The following is a 21291-nucleotide window of genomic DNA, read 5'->3' on the forward strand; positions in this document are numbered from 1 at the left end:
AATGTTCATGCCAAGAATGCGTTTTGCATCACCTAAGTCTTTCATTTCAAAGGTTTTGTGTAAATCAGTTTGCAGTTTATTGATGAGATGCAGGCTAGAACTCGCAATGAGCATGTCATCCACGTATAGAACAAGGAAAATAGGAGTGCTATCAACATGCTTGAAGTATAAACAGTGATCATATCGACTTCTTTTAAAATCTAGTGAGAGCATGAAGGAATCAAATTTCTTGTTCCATTGTCTAGGGGATTGCTTCAAGCCATACAGAGATTTATTGAGAAGACACACATAATCAGATTTGATTTTATCAATAAATCCAACAGGTTGATTCATGTAGATATGCTCATCTAAATCACCATGTAAGAAAGCAGTTTTAACATCCATTTGTTTCAGATTCCAATTGTAGTGTGCAGTGAGAGCAAGAATGATACGGACAGTGGTGTACTTCACAACGGGAGAAAAAATCTCATTGTAATCTAAGCCTTCTTTTTGAGTAAACCCTTTTGCTACTAGTCTAGCTTTGTACTTAATGGGGTTTTCTTGTTTAATCTTAAAAAGCCATTTGCAATCAACTACGGATGAGTTTTTGGGCCTAGGAACTAGTGTCCATGTGTTGTTTTGTTTTAACGAGTTCATCTCTTCTTTCATGGCACTAAGCCATTTTTCTGATTTCATAGCTTCCTCAACATTTGTGGGTTCAGATAGTTCTATGTTCAAAGCAGTGTCAAAATCTCTAAGTTTGGTAGGTATCCTAGTTTCTCTTCTAGCTCGATCTCTAGTGAGTTGGTAGTCATTAAGGGGGTTTTCTATAGTTGTGGTCTCATTTTCAGTGGTTACTACCTCATTTTCGTTTGTTTGTTCAGCTATATTTTCATTATTCCCTTCCCCCTCTTGGTTATCCCCTAAGTGATTCTCCACCTTATTAAGAGTAGGTTCTTTTTCTCTAAGTTGAGTTTTATCAAGGCAAGGAAACTCATTCTCGTTAAAAGTGACATCCCTACTTATAAGTACTTTAAAACCTGGTTGGCTACGAACCCAAAGTCTATACCCTTTTGTTCCCTCTGGATAACCAATAAATACACACTTAACAGATCTAGGTTCTAATTTGTCTATGTTTTGATGAACAAACGCAGAACATCCAAAAGTACGAAGGTAAGAGATATCAGGTTTTCTACCATTCCACACAAAATCAGGAGTTCTACCAGATAACGGCACAGATGGAGACAAGTTTATCAAATGAGTAGCAGTAAGTATAGCTTCACCCCAAAAAGATTTAGGCAATCCAGAACTAATAAGCATGCATCTAACTTTATCAAGCAGGGTTCGATTCATGCGTTCAGCTACACCGTTTTGTTGTGGGGTATAGGGGTTAGTTCTATGCCTCCTTATACCAAAATTGTCACAAAGATTAGAAAAATCTTTATTGCAGAATTCAAGGCCATTATCAGTCCGAAGGGCTTTTACTTTCTTTCCAGTTTGATTTTCAACAAGAGATTTCCATTTTGTAAATTTCTCAAAAACTTCGGACTTGTGTTTCATAAGAAAGACAAACACTTTCCTAGAGTAATTATCAATGATAGACAGGAAATAACGGTTACCCCCATGTGTAGGCACACTAGATGGACCCCAAACATCGGCATGAACATAATCTAAAATGCATGAAGACATGGAAGGGAGTGATTGAGATGGAGTTGGAAAGTGTACTTTATGATGTTTTCCCAAGACACAATCATCACAGAAATCCAAATTTTCAATTTTGTCATTCAAAATTCCATCCTTTTTCAAAAAACCAAGACCTTTTAGACTCATATGCCCAAGTCGTTTATGCCATAATGCAGTCATATCACATTCATTCACAGAAGCAGTCAAGGAATCATATGTAACTGAGCATAGATAGAGATTTCGTTTCTTTTCAGCTTTAAACACAATAAGGGACCCTTTCATGATTTTCATGAGGCCTTTGCCCCACCTACCTTCTAGACCATCCTCTTCTAAGGCAGCACAAGATATCAAGTTGTGACTCAAATCAGGAACATACCTTACATTTTTCAGAGTTAGTCTATAACCTTCTTTGAAATTTAACGAGATGTCACCAAGACCCAAAATTTCACATTTCTTTTCATTAGCCATAGAAACAAAACCAGATTTTTCATAGCGAAAGTTTGAAAAGACTTCTTTAACAGGGCTCATATGGAAAGTACACCCAGAATCAATAAGCCATTCAAATTTGTTCACAGAGAGCACAGAATTTGCTTCATAGACCATGAAGACTTCACCATTTTCATCAGAGACATTATTCACTTTCTCTTGTTCATCAAAGTTTCTGTCCCTATTGTCACGTTTGGGTTTTCTACAATCTTTGATGTAATGACCCTTAATGCCACAGTTATAGCAACGTCTTTCCTTTGTCTTATCATCTCTAGATCTGGATTTACTACGGCTGTTTCTACTTTTACCCCTGCTGTGACTTCTACCTCTATTTTTAAAGCCATTGTTCCTGAAATTTGGTCTACTTCTAGCAAGATTTACCTCATGATTATTCTGACTAGGTCTAGCAATTTTTAGGTCCATTTCTTTGCTTTTAAGACCATTAACCACAGTATCTAGGTTGATGCTATCTCTACCATACTTAATAGCAGCTTTCACGTCAGAATAGGATTCAGGAATTGCATTCAAGAGCACAATAGGAGTGTAATCATCAATGTTTTCATCACCAGTAAGTTTAATGTCTTGTATCAACTTGGTAAACTCATCAAGGTTTTCATCAATGTTTTTGGAAAGATCCAATTTATAGCGAAAAAACTTTTCTAAGAGAAAAAGCTTACTGGGTAACGAAGTTTCAGTATACAAATCCTCCAATTTTTTCCAAAGCTCTTTAGAGGTTTTTTGTTTTCCCACTTTTCTAAGAACATTATCGGAAAGGTTCAAAATAATGGATGAGTAGGCAAACTCATCATTTTCCAATTGTTTTTCTTCAGAAACACTTTCAGAGTATTTCCCGTCAATAGCTTTAAACACCTTTTGTTGTATCAAAATACCTTTCATTTTCTGTTGCCAGATAGAGAAATCAGTTTTTCCGTCAAACGGTTGTAAACTATATCCGGCCATTTTGAAAGTAGAGGTCACGGTTTTTAAGGGAAAAAACAAAGGTTGTGGTTTTAAGTAAAATCTTTCGAAAAAACAGTTGATCAAGAAGATAATGCACTCAGAATCAGAATAACACCACAGAGGCAGAAATGTATCAGACAATAGCAGTACTAATTCTGACTTGCCAAAATATTAACAATGTTCACAGGTTAAGAAAGTAGTCACAGATCACGATTTTTGGATAATAGATCAAAGTATAAGCAAAATCGCAGATCAAGACAATGAACCCGTATAATGATAAGCGCAGCAGTTATCACAGTAAATTTCAGCAAATCACAAAGAGAAGGAGAAATGAACACGGCCAAGGTCTTTCCAGCCTAACGCCCAGTCCAGATACCCGACGACCTCAGGGGTCCGGCCAGGAGGGTCGTTAAGGGGATAAGCACCTCGGTTATTGACAGTAATATAATGCTGAAAAATAAAATAAAGCAGTAAATGGAGGAGGGGTTCAAGCGTGTTACCTTCACCACGGCGCGGATAGGATCGGAACAGTGCTCTGATACCACTGTAGGGTACGAAACCCGTAGTGGTATCACTTAATCAACAAGCCCTAACCAACTATTACACTTGATGTGGAGTACGAAACTCCTTAAAATTACAAACTGAGATTACAAAGGTAAAGAACAGTACACGAAGTAAATAATAGAGATAAGTGAATAATAAAACCCGTGATATTGATGGCGGCTCAGGAACATTCAGATTCAGCAGAAGCAACAGTCACGGGTCACCGAAACTCCGGACTCACAGACACTCGGCCCTGGTTGCACCTCACACCACGGGTGGTTCACACAGACAACCCACCCCACGGCCGTTCCCACAGAAATACTAACGGGTCACACACCTCACAACCGTTCACTTAGAATCGGACCAAGAAACCTCACCAAACAGCCGTTCACACAGAATCGGGAAGGGTAGGAGTATTTCACAGTGAAGTGCTCGGCTATCTCACACCCGTCACCCGAGAATACACGGCCCCTATTTATAAGGAGAAATGGAGCCGTTGGTACACGCGGGTTTTGGGGTGGCTTTCCTTTAGCCATGAGTTTGGCTAAGGAAAGCCACCACCATTAACGGTGGTGGAAATGGTAACAAAGATCGGCCATAGAAGGCAACAAGAAGAGGGAGAGGGAGGAGATTCATCCGCAGCGGCGCAAGTGGGTGAGAAGAGAGAGATAGTTGACTTTAGGGTGAGTAAGTGTGTTTACCTGGGTCGGGTCCATGGGCTCGGGTTATGGGTCGGGTGAGGGCCATCCGAGTGGGCCGAGAGTCTTAGTGAGCCGAGTCGTTGGGCCTACCGAGTTTGGGTCATGGGCCACATAAATACCAACACCTACTTTAATTCTTGGGCTTTATTTTTTTAATTTTAGAATAATATATCAATATAACTAAAAATACTCATTTAATTTTTCCGAGAGATGGTACCTAAAGCAACAATGTTTGGTTGGCAATTGGGAAATGGAGCATTATTGTTTTGCACCACGTAGGTTAGGCCGCGGGCGTGGACGATGAGAAGAATTTTTGGCATATAGGTTAGAGGAATGAATGATAAACTGAAAAGTAAATTGAAAGAATTGTAAAGTATGTAATGGTTCCAACCTGTAAGAAGAGCCCACATCCACATGACATGCGCTCACTCACCAACTCAACTCAACTCAACGACGGACATTCTACTTTTATGGAAATATGGAATCTTTCCACTTGTGGAAAGTCCAACTCCCTTTTTATACTATACCACTAACTTTCATTTCCAATAACACTTAATTAAGAAACCTGTTTCCCAGCACACAAGTATGGCCCTAACCCTTTTCTTTTTTATTTTCTCCTTTTTAGACCCTCTCAACACCACATACTCATACTCTTACACAGACAAATTTCTGAAACAAAAACAAATTAATAAAATATAACAATATGACAACCACTTGATTCCAGAATATAACAGCTGCAAACATGTAAGTATTACTCTGCAAATAATATTATTTTCCAAACTCATACAAATCTTTGTTTTTGTTGTTGGGGGGGAGGGGGGGTGGAGGTGGGGGGAGTCTATTACTCTCTTATTAGTGTAGTAATCCAAGATTGATTATCATAATCAGGGCCCTCGTTTTCAATCATGAGATAACTCTGTTTCTTGTTCTTTTAAACAGAATGTTATTAATTAATTAATTGTGATAGACTTCATTTTTCTTAATTAAATTCATCAAAAAAGATAAGAAGAAAGACTAATTCAAGAGTGACACGTGTTCTCATCTCATTATCCTGTTCAAGTCAAAGTGCATTGGACCTTGCTCTTCTGCATACTTTACCCTGTGTTAAGAATTGCCTGATGCAATCATTAGTAGGTTCAGCTCCTTTGCTTAAACATCATTAACATCAAAAGTTGCAAGAAGCAAACAAGCTACCTTATTTTTCTTGATGCAATTACATTTATGCCCATAACAAAGCTCATCAACGACAGATTGTCCCTTGCTGCATTTGGTCAGGCAGTCCCTCCCCTTCTCTCCCCATTATACAAGTTCTAATCAGCTGCAACCCCCACAAACACCTCCCAACCAATCATTCACAAACACCTTCCATCTGTCTTTTTTCTCTGTCTCAAGATCCCTTCCCCTAACAAACAAGTACAAGTAGCTTGAAATGCACAGATTTGCTTCAAACCCCTTGTAGATTCAACTGTCTCAAATTTACTCAAGTGTTTCTCATCAACACTGCAACTTTGCCAACTTTTTGACAGCTTTCTCTTGTTCTTATGTTTTTTGGCATAGATCCTCTGTGTCTTTCTGTACTCTTTACTTTGTGTTCATCTGCCTTCACTTCTGCAGTTTGAAGAATTCCAAGTATTTATTTGGACTTCTTGCGGTTATGAAAGATAAGCAGCCTTTCTGAGATTCTTCTCCATGTGTCAAAAGCATTCAGATTCTCCACTTCTTTGTACATCCATTCAGTTCTTCTACCCCTTTCATCCATTCTGATTCTGTTAGAAGAGCAATGATGAACAGAGAAATGGGACTTGATTCTCCTGCATCTTCATCGAATTGGTTGTTTGGCGAGGACAAGGTGACTAAATGGACTGCGGAGGAGAACAAGAGGTTTGAAAACGCTCTTGCTTTGTTCGACAAGGATACTCCGGATCGGTGGCACAATGTGGCTGCCATGATCCCTGGAAAGACTGTCAGCGACGTGATCAAACAGTACAAGGAATTGGTTGAAGATGTCAGTGACATAGAAGCAGGGCTGATACCAATTCCAGGATATGGTAATACTCCTTTCACTTTGGAGTTGGCGAGTGATCCAGATTATCAGGGGGGCTTCAAACAACTTTACAGCCCAGGTGGGAAACGGAACACTTCGACTCGGTGTCCTGATCATGAAAGGAAAAAGGGAGTGCCTTGGACTGAGGAAGAACACAGGTTAAAACATTTCCTGTCTTAATATCTTAATTCATGTGATGTTCTTTTTCATGGTGATGGTTATGTTGTACTGATGTTTTGAAGCCTCAGGCAATTTCTCTTGGGGCTGAAAAAGTACGGAAAAGGAGACTGGCGAAATATCTCTCGCAATTTCGTGACCACGAGGACTCCCACACAAGTTGCTAGCCATGCTCAGAAGTATTTCATCAGGCAGCTTTCCGGAGGGAAAGATAAGAGGAGATCAAGTATACATGACATCACAACTGTCAATCTTAACGAAACTGCATCTCCTTCTCAAGACAAAGGAGGGCCTCGTGCTGAAGATAAATCACATTTGGTTGTGGAGAGGCAACAAAATTCAGATGTAAATGATATGGTCCAAGGAATGTATAATTCATACCAGACCGATCCAGGAGCAATGATGGGGTTCAGCCCACCAAATAGCAGCTTAATGTTCACGCATCTCCAAGGGACGACTCCGTTTGGGCTATATCTGCATGAACATCATATGAGGAGCAATGATCCACATGGAGTCCTGTTAGAACATCACGGTTCAAATTTTCAGATCCATTCGACCAGACATCTCTGAATTCAGAGTTGGTTGGTTCTTGCTCAAGAAGTTGTAATAGATACACAGAGCACGTACCAAGTAGTATACTAAGTCGTCCATTTGTCTTAAAACCATTTGAGCTGGTATTGAGCTATCAAGAATTGTGGATTTTGGCAAAATCAACGCGGTATATATTCCTGTCCTTGGTTGGCAGGAAATGATGAAGAGTAGTTTGGAGGTTGGCTGAGGGAGTTCAGACTACTTAATCTCTGAACACATTCTGAGGTTCTCATCCCTGAGTGGGTTCAAATAATTGTAAGCTCAGGTTTGCCTTAGAGAGCATCTTAAGTCAAAATACTCCCTGCAATCACGTAGAATATGGAACTTAAGTCGAGTTATTAGTTCCTCTATGACCTTCGTAAAGTTGGTAACACTATGGCCTTCAGACATGAATCTAAGAGAATCACCATCAACCCTGTTTAGCCTTAAACAAGTAATTACAAGCATGAAGCATCCCACAAATCAACGGTATGCTTACAAGCAGCGACAAGTGTCCAGGAAAACGCGATACTGCTGTTCAATTTAAAGCACTCTAACGCACAAGCTTACCTTTTTTGTCATGGCACTCTGTGGTTACTATTTCCATTGCGGTTGCAACAGAATGAATCTTGAAAAGCCTATCATCCACCACTTTGTTTCTGCAATTTGGTTCAGGTCCCACCCACTACCACTAGCAAAGAATTCCAGGCAACAAGAGCAGCAGCACTATTTCTGCTAGCTCTTTTGGTAAATGACAAACTAACCCCACTTTCTTTTTTCCAATGGAGCAACTTTATTGCAAGTTGTACCACTAGAAAAGGTTTACTGATGTGTTCTGAATCTGATGTGATATTCCTCAAGTATATGTAGACCTAATCTCATAACCTAAACATAGTATAAGTTTGTGTTCTGTGTTCCTGTTGTCGTTAGATTAGGATACCTTGCTTAAGAATGATCTCAAAATGACTCAAACACTATGAAAGATGGAAGTGAGCATTTAATGTATATTATCTTACCCCGGCAACGATTTTTTGTAGTTGACTTCAAGATTAGTGGTTAAAGATTCATATGTTTGTTCAATCTTTCATTCCTTTATATGGAAAATCTTAGCCCAAAAGCTGTGATCCCTTAAATTTCAGGAACCAATTATGCATTAGTTCCATGCTCTTACTACACAATGAATAATCATTCTGATACTGATTGAACTAGTAGTGACAGAGCAACTGTGAATTCGTGGTTTACATCTAGTTGCGAATATGCAGAGAAGTTCCTGAAGAATAATCACTGCAGTCCCATTTGTCGGCAAAGAATCAAGTTATAAGACAAAGACATAGGAGCAACCGACATGACTTCATGGTATTACTGCTGCAGAAGTTGTCCATTCTAACTTGTCATTATAACTTGCTTTATCTGAGAACAATTACTTCATATATAACTGGTGCACTTGGAAAGAAATCTCGCGTTAAGTCATTCTCTGCAGTACTGTATCAGCAAGTATCCAAGGTATATCCCCCACATTCACATTACTTTCGCTTTCTTGATTCTTTTGGGTCTAAAACCAGAACCCACATCAAGTATTTGGCTCAAGTGATTAATACGACTTGAGAAACGGCCTTTCAGTGAAACACAGAGCTAATGGTAAAATTTAAGTTCCAATCTTAGTAACCAAGACTATATAGTTGAATTGAGACCATGGTAGCAGCATCGAAATTCTCTTTCAGTATGCTGAGAGAAAAAAATGTAGTCCTTTCCCTCAGTTGACTGTAAAAAGATCATTTTGTTTTAAGGATAAGCTATCCACAACATATAACCACGGTATAGATCAGAGAAATTAAGACTCAAACCTCTATTGCTTAGAAGTACTGGAGCATCAAGTTGATTACCATGCTTAGGAAAGCATATACACAAAAAACAATACACGCAAACCTACAGTCTTGTTCTTTTCTGTTTTCACGTCTCACCAAAAATCATCTAAATCAATACAACAAATTGATGAGAATACAACTGACCACATTTCAGGTCAACATTCTGCAGTGTGCCATATATTTGAGTGATCTGCGTGTGCAGATAACTTGGAGTGCTTAATAACACAGACGACTTTCGACATTATCTGAGTTCAAATCAGATAAAACACAATTTAGCATTACATTCCAATTGCTGGGGTCTGTGGCTGGAACACACGTCTGAATAACCATTGGAGTGGTCCCAAGAACTGTGCTCTCTTCTTCCTCCAGAACCAAATTGCAGCATTATATTGTTCGTTCCGTATCTTTCTAGTAGCTGCCCTCCAATCATACTTCTCCATTTCTACACGTGCTGCTTTGCCAATTGTTTCTCTTAGTACTGAGTCATGCAGAAGAGGTTTCAATTTGCTCAAGCAGTCATCAAGATCTCCAGGGTTAAACAGGTAGCCTGTTTTTCCCTGCTGATCTTCAGGAATTATATCTGGAATTCCTCCAGCACGCGCAGCGACCACAGGGAGTCCTGATGACATAGCCTCCAAAACAACAAGGCCTAGTGTCTCAGATTCTGAGGGCATAACAAAAACGTCTCCACTAGCATATGCCTGTGAAAGCTCTTCTCCTTGTAACATTCCTGTGAATACTGCAGGCATGCCAGAAAACATCTGCTCCAGCTCCTCCCTGACAGAAAGAAACAATTCCTGATAAAAATACAAGTTTGTACATTGGATGATGAATTTTAGCATAGTACCAGTGTAAGCAGTAAAAGATTTAGTTGGTGATTCAATGTCCTTTACTCCACTCTCCCTTCAAATCCAATAGATTGAATATTAGCATACTACCAGTGCAAGCAGTAAAAGATTTAGTTGGGGATTCAATGTCCTTTACTCCACTCTCCCTTCAAATCCAATAGATATTTATACCCTTTTGTTATACTTAGGAGCAATTATGTTGATCATCTAAGCCAACAACCATATATAGCTTAGAGGTTGGTGAAACTTTAGTGACTATTTTTTACGGCATAAAGGTAACAGAAGTTAAAGACAAACAAACATCCCTTGAGGCCACACAAGCATGGATTGAAGGCTATATTCTGATAGCTAAAGTATATATAATGTATTCCACCTCACCTGTATGGCCCATCCCCAATGAAAGCTATCCGGGCTTCTGGAAGCTTATCCATGACCCTGTTTCAAATATGGCATCTCCACAGTCAATTGTAACATATTAATGCTCTCAAGTGGAGAATCCGAGAATGTATAAATCTAGCAAGTTCGATATTCTCCCATCAAAACAGTAGAACAATACCTTTTTAGGAAATCCAAACTCTTCTCCACTCCAATACGTCCTACATGAACTATCAATGGTCTGTCGGGTTCTCCATTGCTAATTTAGGAAGAAACTTTGTTAACAAAAAATTTGATTATACGGTTTTGGGTTGAATGTGAATGCAGTGGTAGAGGGAGTTTCACACCTTAATCTTAATCTCATTCCATGGGAGCGAAACCGGGGATGGAAGCTCTCAGAATCGACACCCTTGTTCCAGAGGCGTATCCTGTTAGCTGAAAATTGCAAAGAAAGAAACAAATTTATGTTTCAATATGGTTCCCATGTACACGCATTTCACGATATATGAGTAGTACAACAAATGCAAAGTATGACGAGAAAGAGTACTAAAAGATTTGATCTCTTCTAAAGAAAGAAGAAGCAGCAAACGTTCTATGCTCACACATGAGCGAGATCCACTTGGAGGATAATTAAATAGATTGAGATGTGAAATTTACCTGCAGTCACCCTAGCTTCTTCTAGATCCTTTCCAATGGCAGCAGAAGGCACCAGTGTGAGATCAGCAGCTCTATGCAGAAATTCTGGAAAAATATTATGCAATCTTCATTATAATCCACATGAAAATCTAAGCAAGGAACCAGGATAGGGGTAGATCTCACATACTTAAAATTAACCACATTGGTTTGACCAGCCAACTGAAGGTGTATCTTGGGATATATCTGTAAAATACGAATTTACAATTAGCATTACCTCAAGTTGCTGCATCCAAGAAAAAAGTGAGACCATAAGCATCAGAAATTTTTGCCAGACACTGTTTGGCTGTAATATATAACTGGACTGATTTCTAACGTTCAGTCACTCCCCTTAATGTAAAGTTTCACCTGATTTTATTGAAGTTAGTTTTTTAGCATTATCACATCAACAACTAGATAGAGTATTTGTTAGCCCCTAATTGAGTTCAAAATATCAATCAACGTTAGTAATCCTTCTTATTTTCCTCCTTTTTAAGTGAAACAATTTTAAGTGAAACAATTCTTCACAAAGTTGAGGCAAAATGTAGAAACAATTTGAGACTGGAGTAAGTTTTATAGAGATGTTACTGCATAATCATATAAAAGATAAAGAAGAAAAACATCTGAAAGCAATTGAGAGTATGAACATACACAGGAACATGGGTGTGATACGACATCACTATTGGTACAGATAGTAATTTCGCGATGGCGAGAGCACCAAATACCTGTGCATGTGTAGGTACAGTCAGTGGAGCAACACAAACCAATTCTTTCCTTCTGAAGACATTTTAACGCTTATAAACAATCTTATTCCACAAGTGAAATAGTAAAAGAGGCAGAGTACGATATACCATAATGCCAGGTGATGATGCGTGTATAATGTCAGGCTTAAATTGGGCAACTGCAGAGATTATTCTTGGGCTGAGTGCTAGTGACAGGGGTACCTTTTGGTACCAGGGACAAGGGAAGCTGCCAAGAGATTAGTTCATAAGATCAAGGTATTCAGAAACCACAAAAAGATTTAAAAAGCAAAAACAGATTAGATAATTGTAGTTTTATCGACAATTGGGTACTGGAAGTCGCATCAATTGATATGGAACATTCTCTCAATCAGTTTGTTTAATCAAGAAGAAAGCATGGTGTCATGTTATCATTGTCCAGACAAGAACTCAAAAACCAACCTTCTAGAGCCAATCAATTGAGCTCCATAAAATTCCTGAGGAACTCCTTCATGCGTTGTTACAACCATAACCTGGATCAATTACAAAACCAACAATTGAATTAATTCTAGGGAATTATGTAAACATCTGTATGTACTATAGAAATGCAGATTTAAACTTTCGTCAATCACAGATCATTCGTGCTGAGTTATAATTACATCATTTGGTATATCCATAGACAACAGTAATTCTTCTCAGACTAACTACTGAAGATATAGGCACCCAGGAATTGCCCCAAAACCATGAGAGCAACCAAAACTTGGACATTAAAGTCCTCTTTTCCAAAATGGATACCTAGTGGTTGCACATTGATTCTGTAGTCTGCAGTTATAAGTTATTCACTGTTCTATTCTAGTTCCACATTGGAATCAGGCGTCACATTCACCCTTCCTTTACAACATCAAAATCATCTATACACAAGAATTGTGCCAAAACCAACCTAGTGCAATTTTGCGAATGGGGGCTAAACCACTTGCCAAAAGGCAATCATTGATTGCATATGGGCTCTCTAGCCTATAGTTTGTACTCTTCTCATACTAATTTCATGTTGGAAGTGATTTCATACAGAACATCATGAATGGGGAAGGACAAGTAAGCTCTGTAGTGTGAAGGTGCAAGTGGAGAATTAGTTTCATGTATGAATCACCGTTCTCAACAAAAAAATATTGACTGACATGAATTTACTAGGGTGCCAAGTTCAGTCTAACAAAAATATATATAAACAACAGCTAACATCTCAAATTAATGAGTTGAACTGACAACAAAAAGTAAGAACATACCTCATCCCCCATTTCACGTAAATATTTAATGAAATTCTGGAACCTGTTTTTATATCCAGAGACATAACTGCATAAAAAATTGCAAAATATGTAAGTGTCATAAAAAGAATTTACCAAACTAAAGAAATTAAAGTGCAGAAAAAAACAAGGCATAATGTAGATTTGTATAAATATTGAATGAAACATACATTTAAAAAGCATAAAACAGGAAAATGGTGGAAATATCTTACTGAAGTACTATAGGGAAGTAAGCAGAGTCAATTGACAACATAAGCAAAGAATCACTGTTTCATTAAGTTGATTGATGCAGGTGAGCAAATGTCGGTTAAAGGTAGACCAAACAGAGATGAGTGGCAAAAATATATTTGGTGATGATTTGAACCAAATGTATCAAACTTATTTAAGGGAAAACATGAACAAAAGTTACAAATGCATGCATATATTATCTTCATTAGTAGCATATCATAAAAGTTCAACTCTAGCTGATTTGATCACTAAAAAGATGAATTAAAGAGAATAAAAAACTCAGATGAACTGATATTTTTGCAGCATGAACATTACTTATCCTGCAGGTGATAAGAACCCAATAAAGATTAGGTTGTGGACATAAGTTGCATATTAAACAACAGAAGCACATTTGGCTTGTAAATAAGAAGGATATTACTCCAATAAGGAGAAAGATCTTCCTCTCCGAAACACAAATATCAAATGAAAGATGGTGAAATCCTTATTTCCACTAACCTACGAAGTCAAACCATCAACAGGAAAGAAACACATACCAAAACTCAAAGTCAACAGGGTGACAAAATCTTGCTAACAAAAACAACATAAATGGCCTCAAACAAGAAATGCAGAGATGAACAAATATAAGACTCACGAAAAGGGAGAAGGCTCAACAAATAGAGCGATACGCCTAGGACTAGAATTCATCTCAGATTCAAGCAATGGAGGAGGGTTCTCATCCTCCTCTTCTCCCCTGTACTCCGTAATGGTCATCTTGCTGGTGGTGCTAGCTGACTCACTAGAGGTTCTTACCTTTAAGACTCTTAATTCCTTGCTCCTCTTATACTGCAAAGACTGAGTCTTTAAACAAAGTAGAGTAATGGGTTCTCTTAATCTTGATGTACAAGAACAAGAAACATTGAAAGAAAAGACTCTAGGACTATAATTACAAGAGCAAGAAGAAGAGGCAGAAAAGGAAGGAAGAGAGAGAGCAGGATATATAGAGAGAGAAGAAGTGGAGATCATAATGGTTGGTTTGTGATGATGTTAAATACTAGTTCCACTGTATTAAACTAAACTATTGGTGTGTGGTGAGTTGAAGAAAGACTGAAAGAATGAAGCAATTTTTTTCTCAAGGGGGGTTGGGTTTGCTTATTTAATTCTTGATTCCACGGGGGTTGATATTTGAGTTTGATTAGTGCAGGCAGTGACGTGAGAGAGGAATAGCCGAGCAGGGGCCACTGCGGAGGACTCTCCCAAATCCCAATGGATATTCGTTTCCGGGAATGAGGTTGGCGGAATAATCGGAAGATGAGAGAGTATATGCTCATTGCGCATTGCCTCCCACCAATGGAGAAGGAAGACTGTTTTTGTGCATTGCAATCTTGTCTTGTGGGCTCATTTTGATTATTCCTTTTGGTGGTGGGCGATATGGATAAACTGACGCTCATGGATTGTTATCCTCCTCTTCTTATGTCATTTTTTAAAAGTTTTTTTTTAAAAAAAAAAACAAAAAACAAAACACTCCCAATGTAATTACATTTAATTTTTTTTATAATTTAAAAAATTATAATTAATATTTTTAGAATTTATTTTCGTCTAATAAATAGGTCTATTTATTAGTTAAAATTCACTAAATTTATTGATATTAATAAAAAATTGAATGAAAATTGATAATTATCCTTAATTAATTTATTATAGACTTATTGTAAATCAAACTTTTCTCATCAAAACCGTAAGTTTAATGATATTCCAAGAAATATTGTGGTGATTATATTATATGTTAGATTACAGTGATTCAATCAACTAAATAAACAATTGAAGGTTTAATTGGAGTAGTAATATGGAGATGTGAGACCCAAAAATATTGGAGGTTCAAGTGTATATAATCTAAAATAAATTATTTATTTTTAATAAATTGTTTATTCCGAAATATCTGTTTATTGAATTTGAATTTATTAAATTGAATATTATAAAAATAATAATAAAGTGTAGGGCATCCATGAAAAAAATTTAGATAACTAACAGAATAAAAAATAAATGTTGGAGCAGAGAAGTGCAGGTACATACATACAATTGTGGTGGTGTCTCTTTGAATAATTAAATAATGAAAGGAGTTAGCATTTACCAATAATTTTATGGATTAAGTGGTTATTAATCATATAATTGTGTTTAATTATTTGGTTGTCACTTACCACTTCAAACACACAACTCATAATTAAGTGAATTATGAATTGTTGTATATTTGCTACTTTCCTATATTACTATCCATATGTTATGTCTTAAACTATGCAATTATCATAAGATTATAAGTAATTGTGGACCAAAAATCTATTTATATGAGACCCCAAATTGGATTTTATTAAGTAGGAAAGCCCAAAAAACTTGGAAAATAAATGCTCAAGAATTAGCATTTTTTATGGAACTCATTATAACGATTTTAATTGGAATACTAAAAAGCGGGTTTTTGATTCGGGTGTCGGCTTTATCCAAAACCCAAAAGAAACAAGGAAAGCAAAAGTCTTTATTTGAGAAGAAAGATAGAGGAAAGATAGAAAGAAGAAGATGACGATGTTGATGAAGCAAGGACTTCTGACATGGAGCCCTTGTGATCCTCACTTCATCTCTAGATTTTCTCACTCATATCTTAATCCACGAAAATCTATCAAACCCACTTCATCTTTCACAATCTTTGCTGCAAGAAATGATCCCAATTCCAGTAATTTCATTTGTCCTCTGAGAAAAGTCAGTGAGGGTGGAGGCTCTCAGCTAGAGATGCTCGCCAATTTTGATTTCAAGGTTCTTTTAAGTTCCCCAAAAGGATTTGCCTTTTCTTTTTGATAGTTGGGTATACTTCAAAATTGAACCTTTGGTGAATGGTACTAGTTTCGGTAGGAATATTTGTCCTGGAGGTGATTCCTAGCTGCATTCTGCTTTGCTTTGGTTTTTTGAACTTTGTCTTTATGTCTATGCTGCAAACCCCAAGCTCTGATCGGTTCTTTATGTGCTCTCTTTGATGATTGTCCGTAAAGAGATAGAATGCTTATTACTGTAGTTTATGTATGTTCTGAAATGTTGTTAAAATATTGTGGAGAGATCAGTTTGGTTTGGTAATATCATATCTGGATGTATCCCTTTAGCTTCAGTTGCATTTAGCTATTGCCACATCTCGCAAATGGAAAATTAAGAAAATAAATGTGCTGTAAGATTCAGTTAAAATGAACGGTTGGTTCTACAAGTTGTTAAATGGAGTGATGCATTATAAACTCGGATAGATAAAAATAAGCTTACTTGGATCATGGAGCTTGTCCCCATTGATTGAGGGGAAAGTGTTGGAGTACTTGAGAAGGATTTTGGTTGATGCTATTGACAAATGCATAAACCTTTCAGGCCAGTTCATTTGGCTCCAAAAAATTGTCAAGCGTGTTGTATGCATCTCTTCATTATCTGGTCTAGATGCACCCCTATAACTGAGAGTCTTAGCTTGTGGGTAGAGGCACTTGTACATAACAAGATTGTCATGAGTTGGACTGGTGCCATAATACAGCACAGGGTTAATTTGTTTAGTGATTGATGAAGACGGAAAGTAGCTCACAAATTGGCTTACGCAATTTGGCCTGTTGGTTTGCAATATGCTTTCACGAATGGTCATTACATGAGCGCTAAAAGTGCAGAATAATGCTCTCACAGTGGATTATTTGTTTTCCACCCAACATTCATTGGTTTTGTTTTACACCACTTTTCATGAATAATGAACTATGTCCTGTTTTCATTGGATTAGTCTCACTCTGGCAGGGAAGGATGCTTCGCAGACTCCCAGCTACAGTGCTCATAGTCACCAATGCAATAGTGTTTGATAAACCTCTGGAGGCACTCGCAGAGACATGTCAAGCTGATAATTCCGTGTTCAATATGAATATGCCATTATTACTTTTTGTTGCCCTTATAGGGGCCACGGTTGGAGGTAAGGTACTATCAAATTCATGCAATTATTCAGAAATCAAGGCATTGATTCATGCTTTTGGGTGCGAACATAAGGATATTCAATTTGTGCATGCAATCAATTATATGTCTCGTTTGTATAGAGACTCTGCATTAAACTTAAAAGATGTCAGAACCTAAAAGTTAGAGGCTCTTCTTTATTGGCAACTAGTTAATATATTTGTCTACTGATTACCTTAAAATAAGTTCTAAGTCCAAGACTACTAGTTAATTCTCCACAAGCTTTCATCTTTTGTTCTTTCATATGTCCAGGTTGTTTATGATGTGTTTTTGCTCCTCTGGGTTATTCATGTAGGATCTATGATGCCGTGCAACATTTATGGTTTAATTTTGCTTAAACCTCCATGTGTTTTGGTGTTCTTTTCCATGTGATTTTCATATGCAGGACTACTTGCACGACAGAGGAGAGGAGAACTGCAGCGACTAAATGAGCAGCTGCGCCAGATCAATGCGGCTCTGAGGAGGCAGGCTAAGATTGAATCATATGCACCCAGTTTGAGTTATGCTCCTGTTGGTGGAAGGATTGCAGAGGATGAAGTAATTGTTGATCCAAGGCAGTCAGATTTAATTTCTCGTCTGAAAAATGGAAAAAATTTCCTGAGAAATCAAGAACCGGAGAAGGCATTTTCTGAGTTTAAGACAGCACTTGAGCTTGCCCAGAATCTGAAAGATCCAATCGAGGAAAAGAAGGCTGCGAGGGGTTTAGGTACTATTTTTTCTTTTCTCCTCATCTCTCTCTGGATTCCTCATAATGTGCGAGAACTGTGTGGACCAAATTGTACCAACCATCGTATTTCTACCTTTATGTTATTGCCTCTCTCATGAACTAAAAAGGGAATATTTCCTGTTTGATTATGCATCTTTCATTAACTCACTGTTCGGATTATTTATGAAATCCTTTTAACAGACCTCCTAAACGGCCTGAACAGGTTATGGGACTGTTCTGGTATATCTTAACGTGTTTCCAATAGCTGGTTCTAAGAATATGGTTTATCCTATTTTAGGGGCATCCCTACAAAGGCAGGGAAAATATCGGGACGCGATCAAGTACCATTCTATGGTTCTGGAAATTTCACAAAGGGAAGGAGAGGAGTCAGGTAACACGGAAGCCTATGGAGCAATAGCTGATTGTTACACCGAACTTGGGGACCTGGAACGAGCTGCGAAATACTATGACCAATATATTTCAAGGTTACAATCAGACTGATCTCTGTACTTCCCGAATCTCCATATTATGTAATCTTGAGGTTGCAGGATTTAGTCGAGTTTTATGCGAATAACATAATTTTTGTAGAGTTAATATGTTGTAGACTTCTCACCTCCTCTCTGGTAAATTCAAATTCTTCTTTCTAGAGTTTGAGTAATTCTCAGTATCTCATTCAATTAGCTGCATCCACACTATTCATTACATCATTTAAGTACTAACATATAGACTTATTAGTACTGCAGTTGGATTGCTCGTATCATCTATATGTAGAACCAGAAGTAAAGAGAGACTGTACCATATTTATTGTTGGACTGCAAATAGTACTTGTACCCACACATATAGGCGCAACCACCTAGCGACCTGTCATATGTAGGTGCAACTTTTATTACATTCAAAAGAATCGGATCAACCAAGTTATTTGCTACACATTTTTATCCTTACTTCAATTAAAAGTTGATTATTTTCACGAGGCAGTCCCAGAATTAATCTGTTTTCCTTTCACGACCTGATCTATAAACAACAGTGGTCCAATTCTCCCAGTCAAAAAGCGTTTCCCATTCAAACAAAACATTAATTTCAATGCACAACTTCCTTCCTTTAATGTTCTTGATACATGGTAAATAAAGGTAATAAAAGTTGAATGCGCACACAGAAAGCAGCAGGGAAAATGATGGTCAAAAACAGGTTGGGACCAAGAGTAGAAATTCTGATTCCTGAGAGGAATAAAAGGTGGGCAGCAACAAAGAGAAAGTGCAATGAGAATGGTATCTCTCTTGGCCTCCTCCCAAATCCTCTTCCTCTCCTTTTGCCCTTTTGTGTTAGCAATTTTGTGAACTAAAGATGACATGCTATCTGTACTATTCCTCTCAGGGGCCCCTCCCACACCACCTCTCTCTTTCCCTTTTGACCGTAAAACTTTCCCTTAGGATTCTGTTAATAAGCCAAAGATTTCCATTTTTCTTGTATGAGAATGATTTGCAGTTGTTGGAGTGTGTGTGAGACTGGAATCAGACATTCTAGGTAGGAATTTATTCATATGAGAAAACCTTAGCACCAATGAACAAGCAAACGTACAAAGATTTACTTCTACTCTTAGATCTTAATCATGTCCTAATGTAAAAAGGGTCTGCTGATATTTACATCATGAAATCATGGTTCTTGAAATACGAGAAACAAATACTTGGCACTAAAATCATAGCAGTGGAGTTTTGATAATTGCGTGTTGATTTGGTCAGCCATCAACCTCAATCCAATTAAATACGAGGCTTAGATGATAGAAGAAGTCCTATAATTTTAAATTAATTACACAATAAATATTATTATATTTATTATAAAAAAATACAAACAACTTCCTTGTAATATCATAAATGATGAGATTTACTTTTCGATATTTTTAAAATACAATAATTTACATAAACTTCATTTTAAAAATTACAAGAGAGTAAATTGCTATATTTTTTTCATAGAGGGTAATGTGCTAATTTTTAATATTATAAGAGATAAATTGTTATTCACCCTATTTATTATATAATTAATTCAAGTTCAATCAAACTTAATTTGAACTAGAAAATTTGAATTAGAATTTTGTGTCCGCATAGATATGATGATTAAGAAGCTTAAACTTCCTTTATCTTTTTTTCCTCAACCTACTTTGCCTTTTCCATCAGTCCTTCCTAAATAAATACCTTGCACAATTTCACCAACTCCCTCTTCTTCTCCATCTCTCTCTCTCTCTCTCTCCCCTCTCCCTCTCAACATGAGCAGACGAGTGAGTTTTAGCCCTGAACCAACCATCCACTCCAAGAACAACGGGGCCAACATTAAAGTAGGAGGAAACAAGAAGAAAGTGATGTTGAAAATATGGATTTTTAAACTCCCAAAAGGATCAAGATTCTCACCGGCGAATTTCTTCAAGCAGATAGGAGCAAAAGTGGTCGGAGCACTGCCGTTGGTGTTGACTCGCAGGAGGTGTTCGCGCAAAGTTTCTTCAGCTAGTTTGGCGAGGTCACGTTCCTACGCAGAAACGCTTGATTCTCAGAGGGCTGAAGCTATAGAAGACTGCATCGAGTTCTTGAACTCTTCTTCTTCTCTGCAGAGATCAAATTCAGTTTCCAGCTCTTGCTAGAAACATCATCAAAATGTTGTAAATGAGGTAGAAATTATTCTGTTCTGTGTAGGTTATAGTAAGAGAATTTTATTAAATTTTGTCCCTGCAAGAATTTAGACACAGCTGTATTGTACTGCAGTAGGCTTCGAACGAAATATTCACTTCGATTTGCATGTGGTGTGTGGCGATCTCTGCGGTTCCCAGGGACCATTGGAGTGTAGAAACTGGAGAAACCTTTACAGTAAAAGTTATATGTTCAAGTATTTTAAACAATAGATTTCGCAAAAAAACTAGAAATAAAAATGGATTAAAGTTTTAAATTTAATCAAATTAAACATAATACTCGAGAGAATTTGCAGTTTTCAGGGAGGGTGCAGCTGCTTTGTTCACACCAGGTCACTCACAGCAGAATTACACTATTGATACAGTCCGGAAAATTTTTGTTTGCATCAAATTTGATGTAGTCCATTAATTATATATCAAATGTTATTATATTTAGATAATTACATTTACACTTTCTAACTTATGATTTATTTACACAAATCACCCTATTTTTTTTTATAACTACACATACACCTATTAGGAATTTCAACATCATTTATTTAAACCACCCATGTTTTTGGAAAACTTAAACATACACCTCCAAATATGTCGACATAATTAGACAAACTACCCTTATTTTTTTATTATTAAGGATTATTTTATGTAAAAGATAAAGATAATTTGTATAAACAAAAATAATGGGTGTACACATAATTATCCCTTGTATTTATCGTATAATTATTGATTCCTTTTAACCAAAAGGAAAAGTAAATTAGTCTAGTTGTCAGTGTACTAATCACGGAATAATT

The 21291-nt window shown here is 37.2% G+C and overlaps 3 protein-coding genes across 3 annotated transcripts; 2 read left to right on the forward strand and 1 right to left on the reverse strand.

Moving 5' to 3' along the window:
* The first annotated feature begins 5491 nt into the window (after positions 1 to 5491).
* On the forward strand, positions 5492 to 7283 carry LOC105161556 (transcription factor DIVARICATA). Its single transcript, XM_011079278.3, has 2 exons — positions 5492 to 6554; positions 6645 to 7283. Exons 1-2 carry the CDS (start codon positions 6133 to 6135, stop codon positions 7141 to 7143), a joined length of 921 nt encoding a protein of 306 aa, XP_011077580.1. The 5' UTR covers positions 5492 to 6132; the 3' UTR covers positions 7144 to 7283.
* Positions 7284 to 8963: 1680 nt separating this feature from the next.
* Positions 8964 to 14555, reverse strand: LOC105161555 (sulfoquinovosyl transferase SQD2). The gene is made up of 11 exons (XM_011079277.3): positions 13780 to 14555; positions 12903 to 12969; positions 12085 to 12155; positions 11755 to 11872; positions 11555 to 11628; positions 11055 to 11110; positions 10889 to 10972; positions 10579 to 10666; positions 10413 to 10490; positions 10235 to 10291; positions 8964 to 9785 (listed from the first exon to the last, which is right to left on the reverse strand). The coding sequence occupies exons 1-11, from the start codon at positions 14148 to 14150 to the stop codon at positions 9287 to 9289; spliced, it is 1563 nt and encodes a 520-aa protein (XP_011077579.1). The 5' UTR covers positions 14151 to 14555; the 3' UTR covers positions 8964 to 9286.
* Positions 14556 to 15629: 1074 nt separating this feature from the next.
* FLU (Tetratricopeptide repeat (TPR)-like superfamily protein) lies at positions 15630 to 18490 on the forward strand. The gene is made up of 4 exons (XM_011079276.3): positions 15630 to 15923; positions 16920 to 17088; positions 17512 to 17832; positions 18131 to 18490. Exons 1-4 carry the CDS (start codon positions 15690 to 15692, stop codon positions 18331 to 18333), a joined length of 927 nt encoding a protein of 308 aa, XP_011077578.1. The 5' UTR covers positions 15630 to 15689; the 3' UTR covers positions 18334 to 18490.
* Positions 18491 to 21291: the final 2801 nt, after the last annotated feature.

Source organism: Sesamum indicum, linkage group LG5 (genome assembly GCF_026168435.1).
Source record: "Sesamum indicum cultivar Baizhima isolate 11 linkage group LG5, ASM2616843v1, whole genome shotgun sequence".
Taxonomy (NCBI): domain Eukaryota; kingdom Viridiplantae; phylum Streptophyta; class Magnoliopsida; order Lamiales; family Pedaliaceae; genus Sesamum; species Sesamum indicum.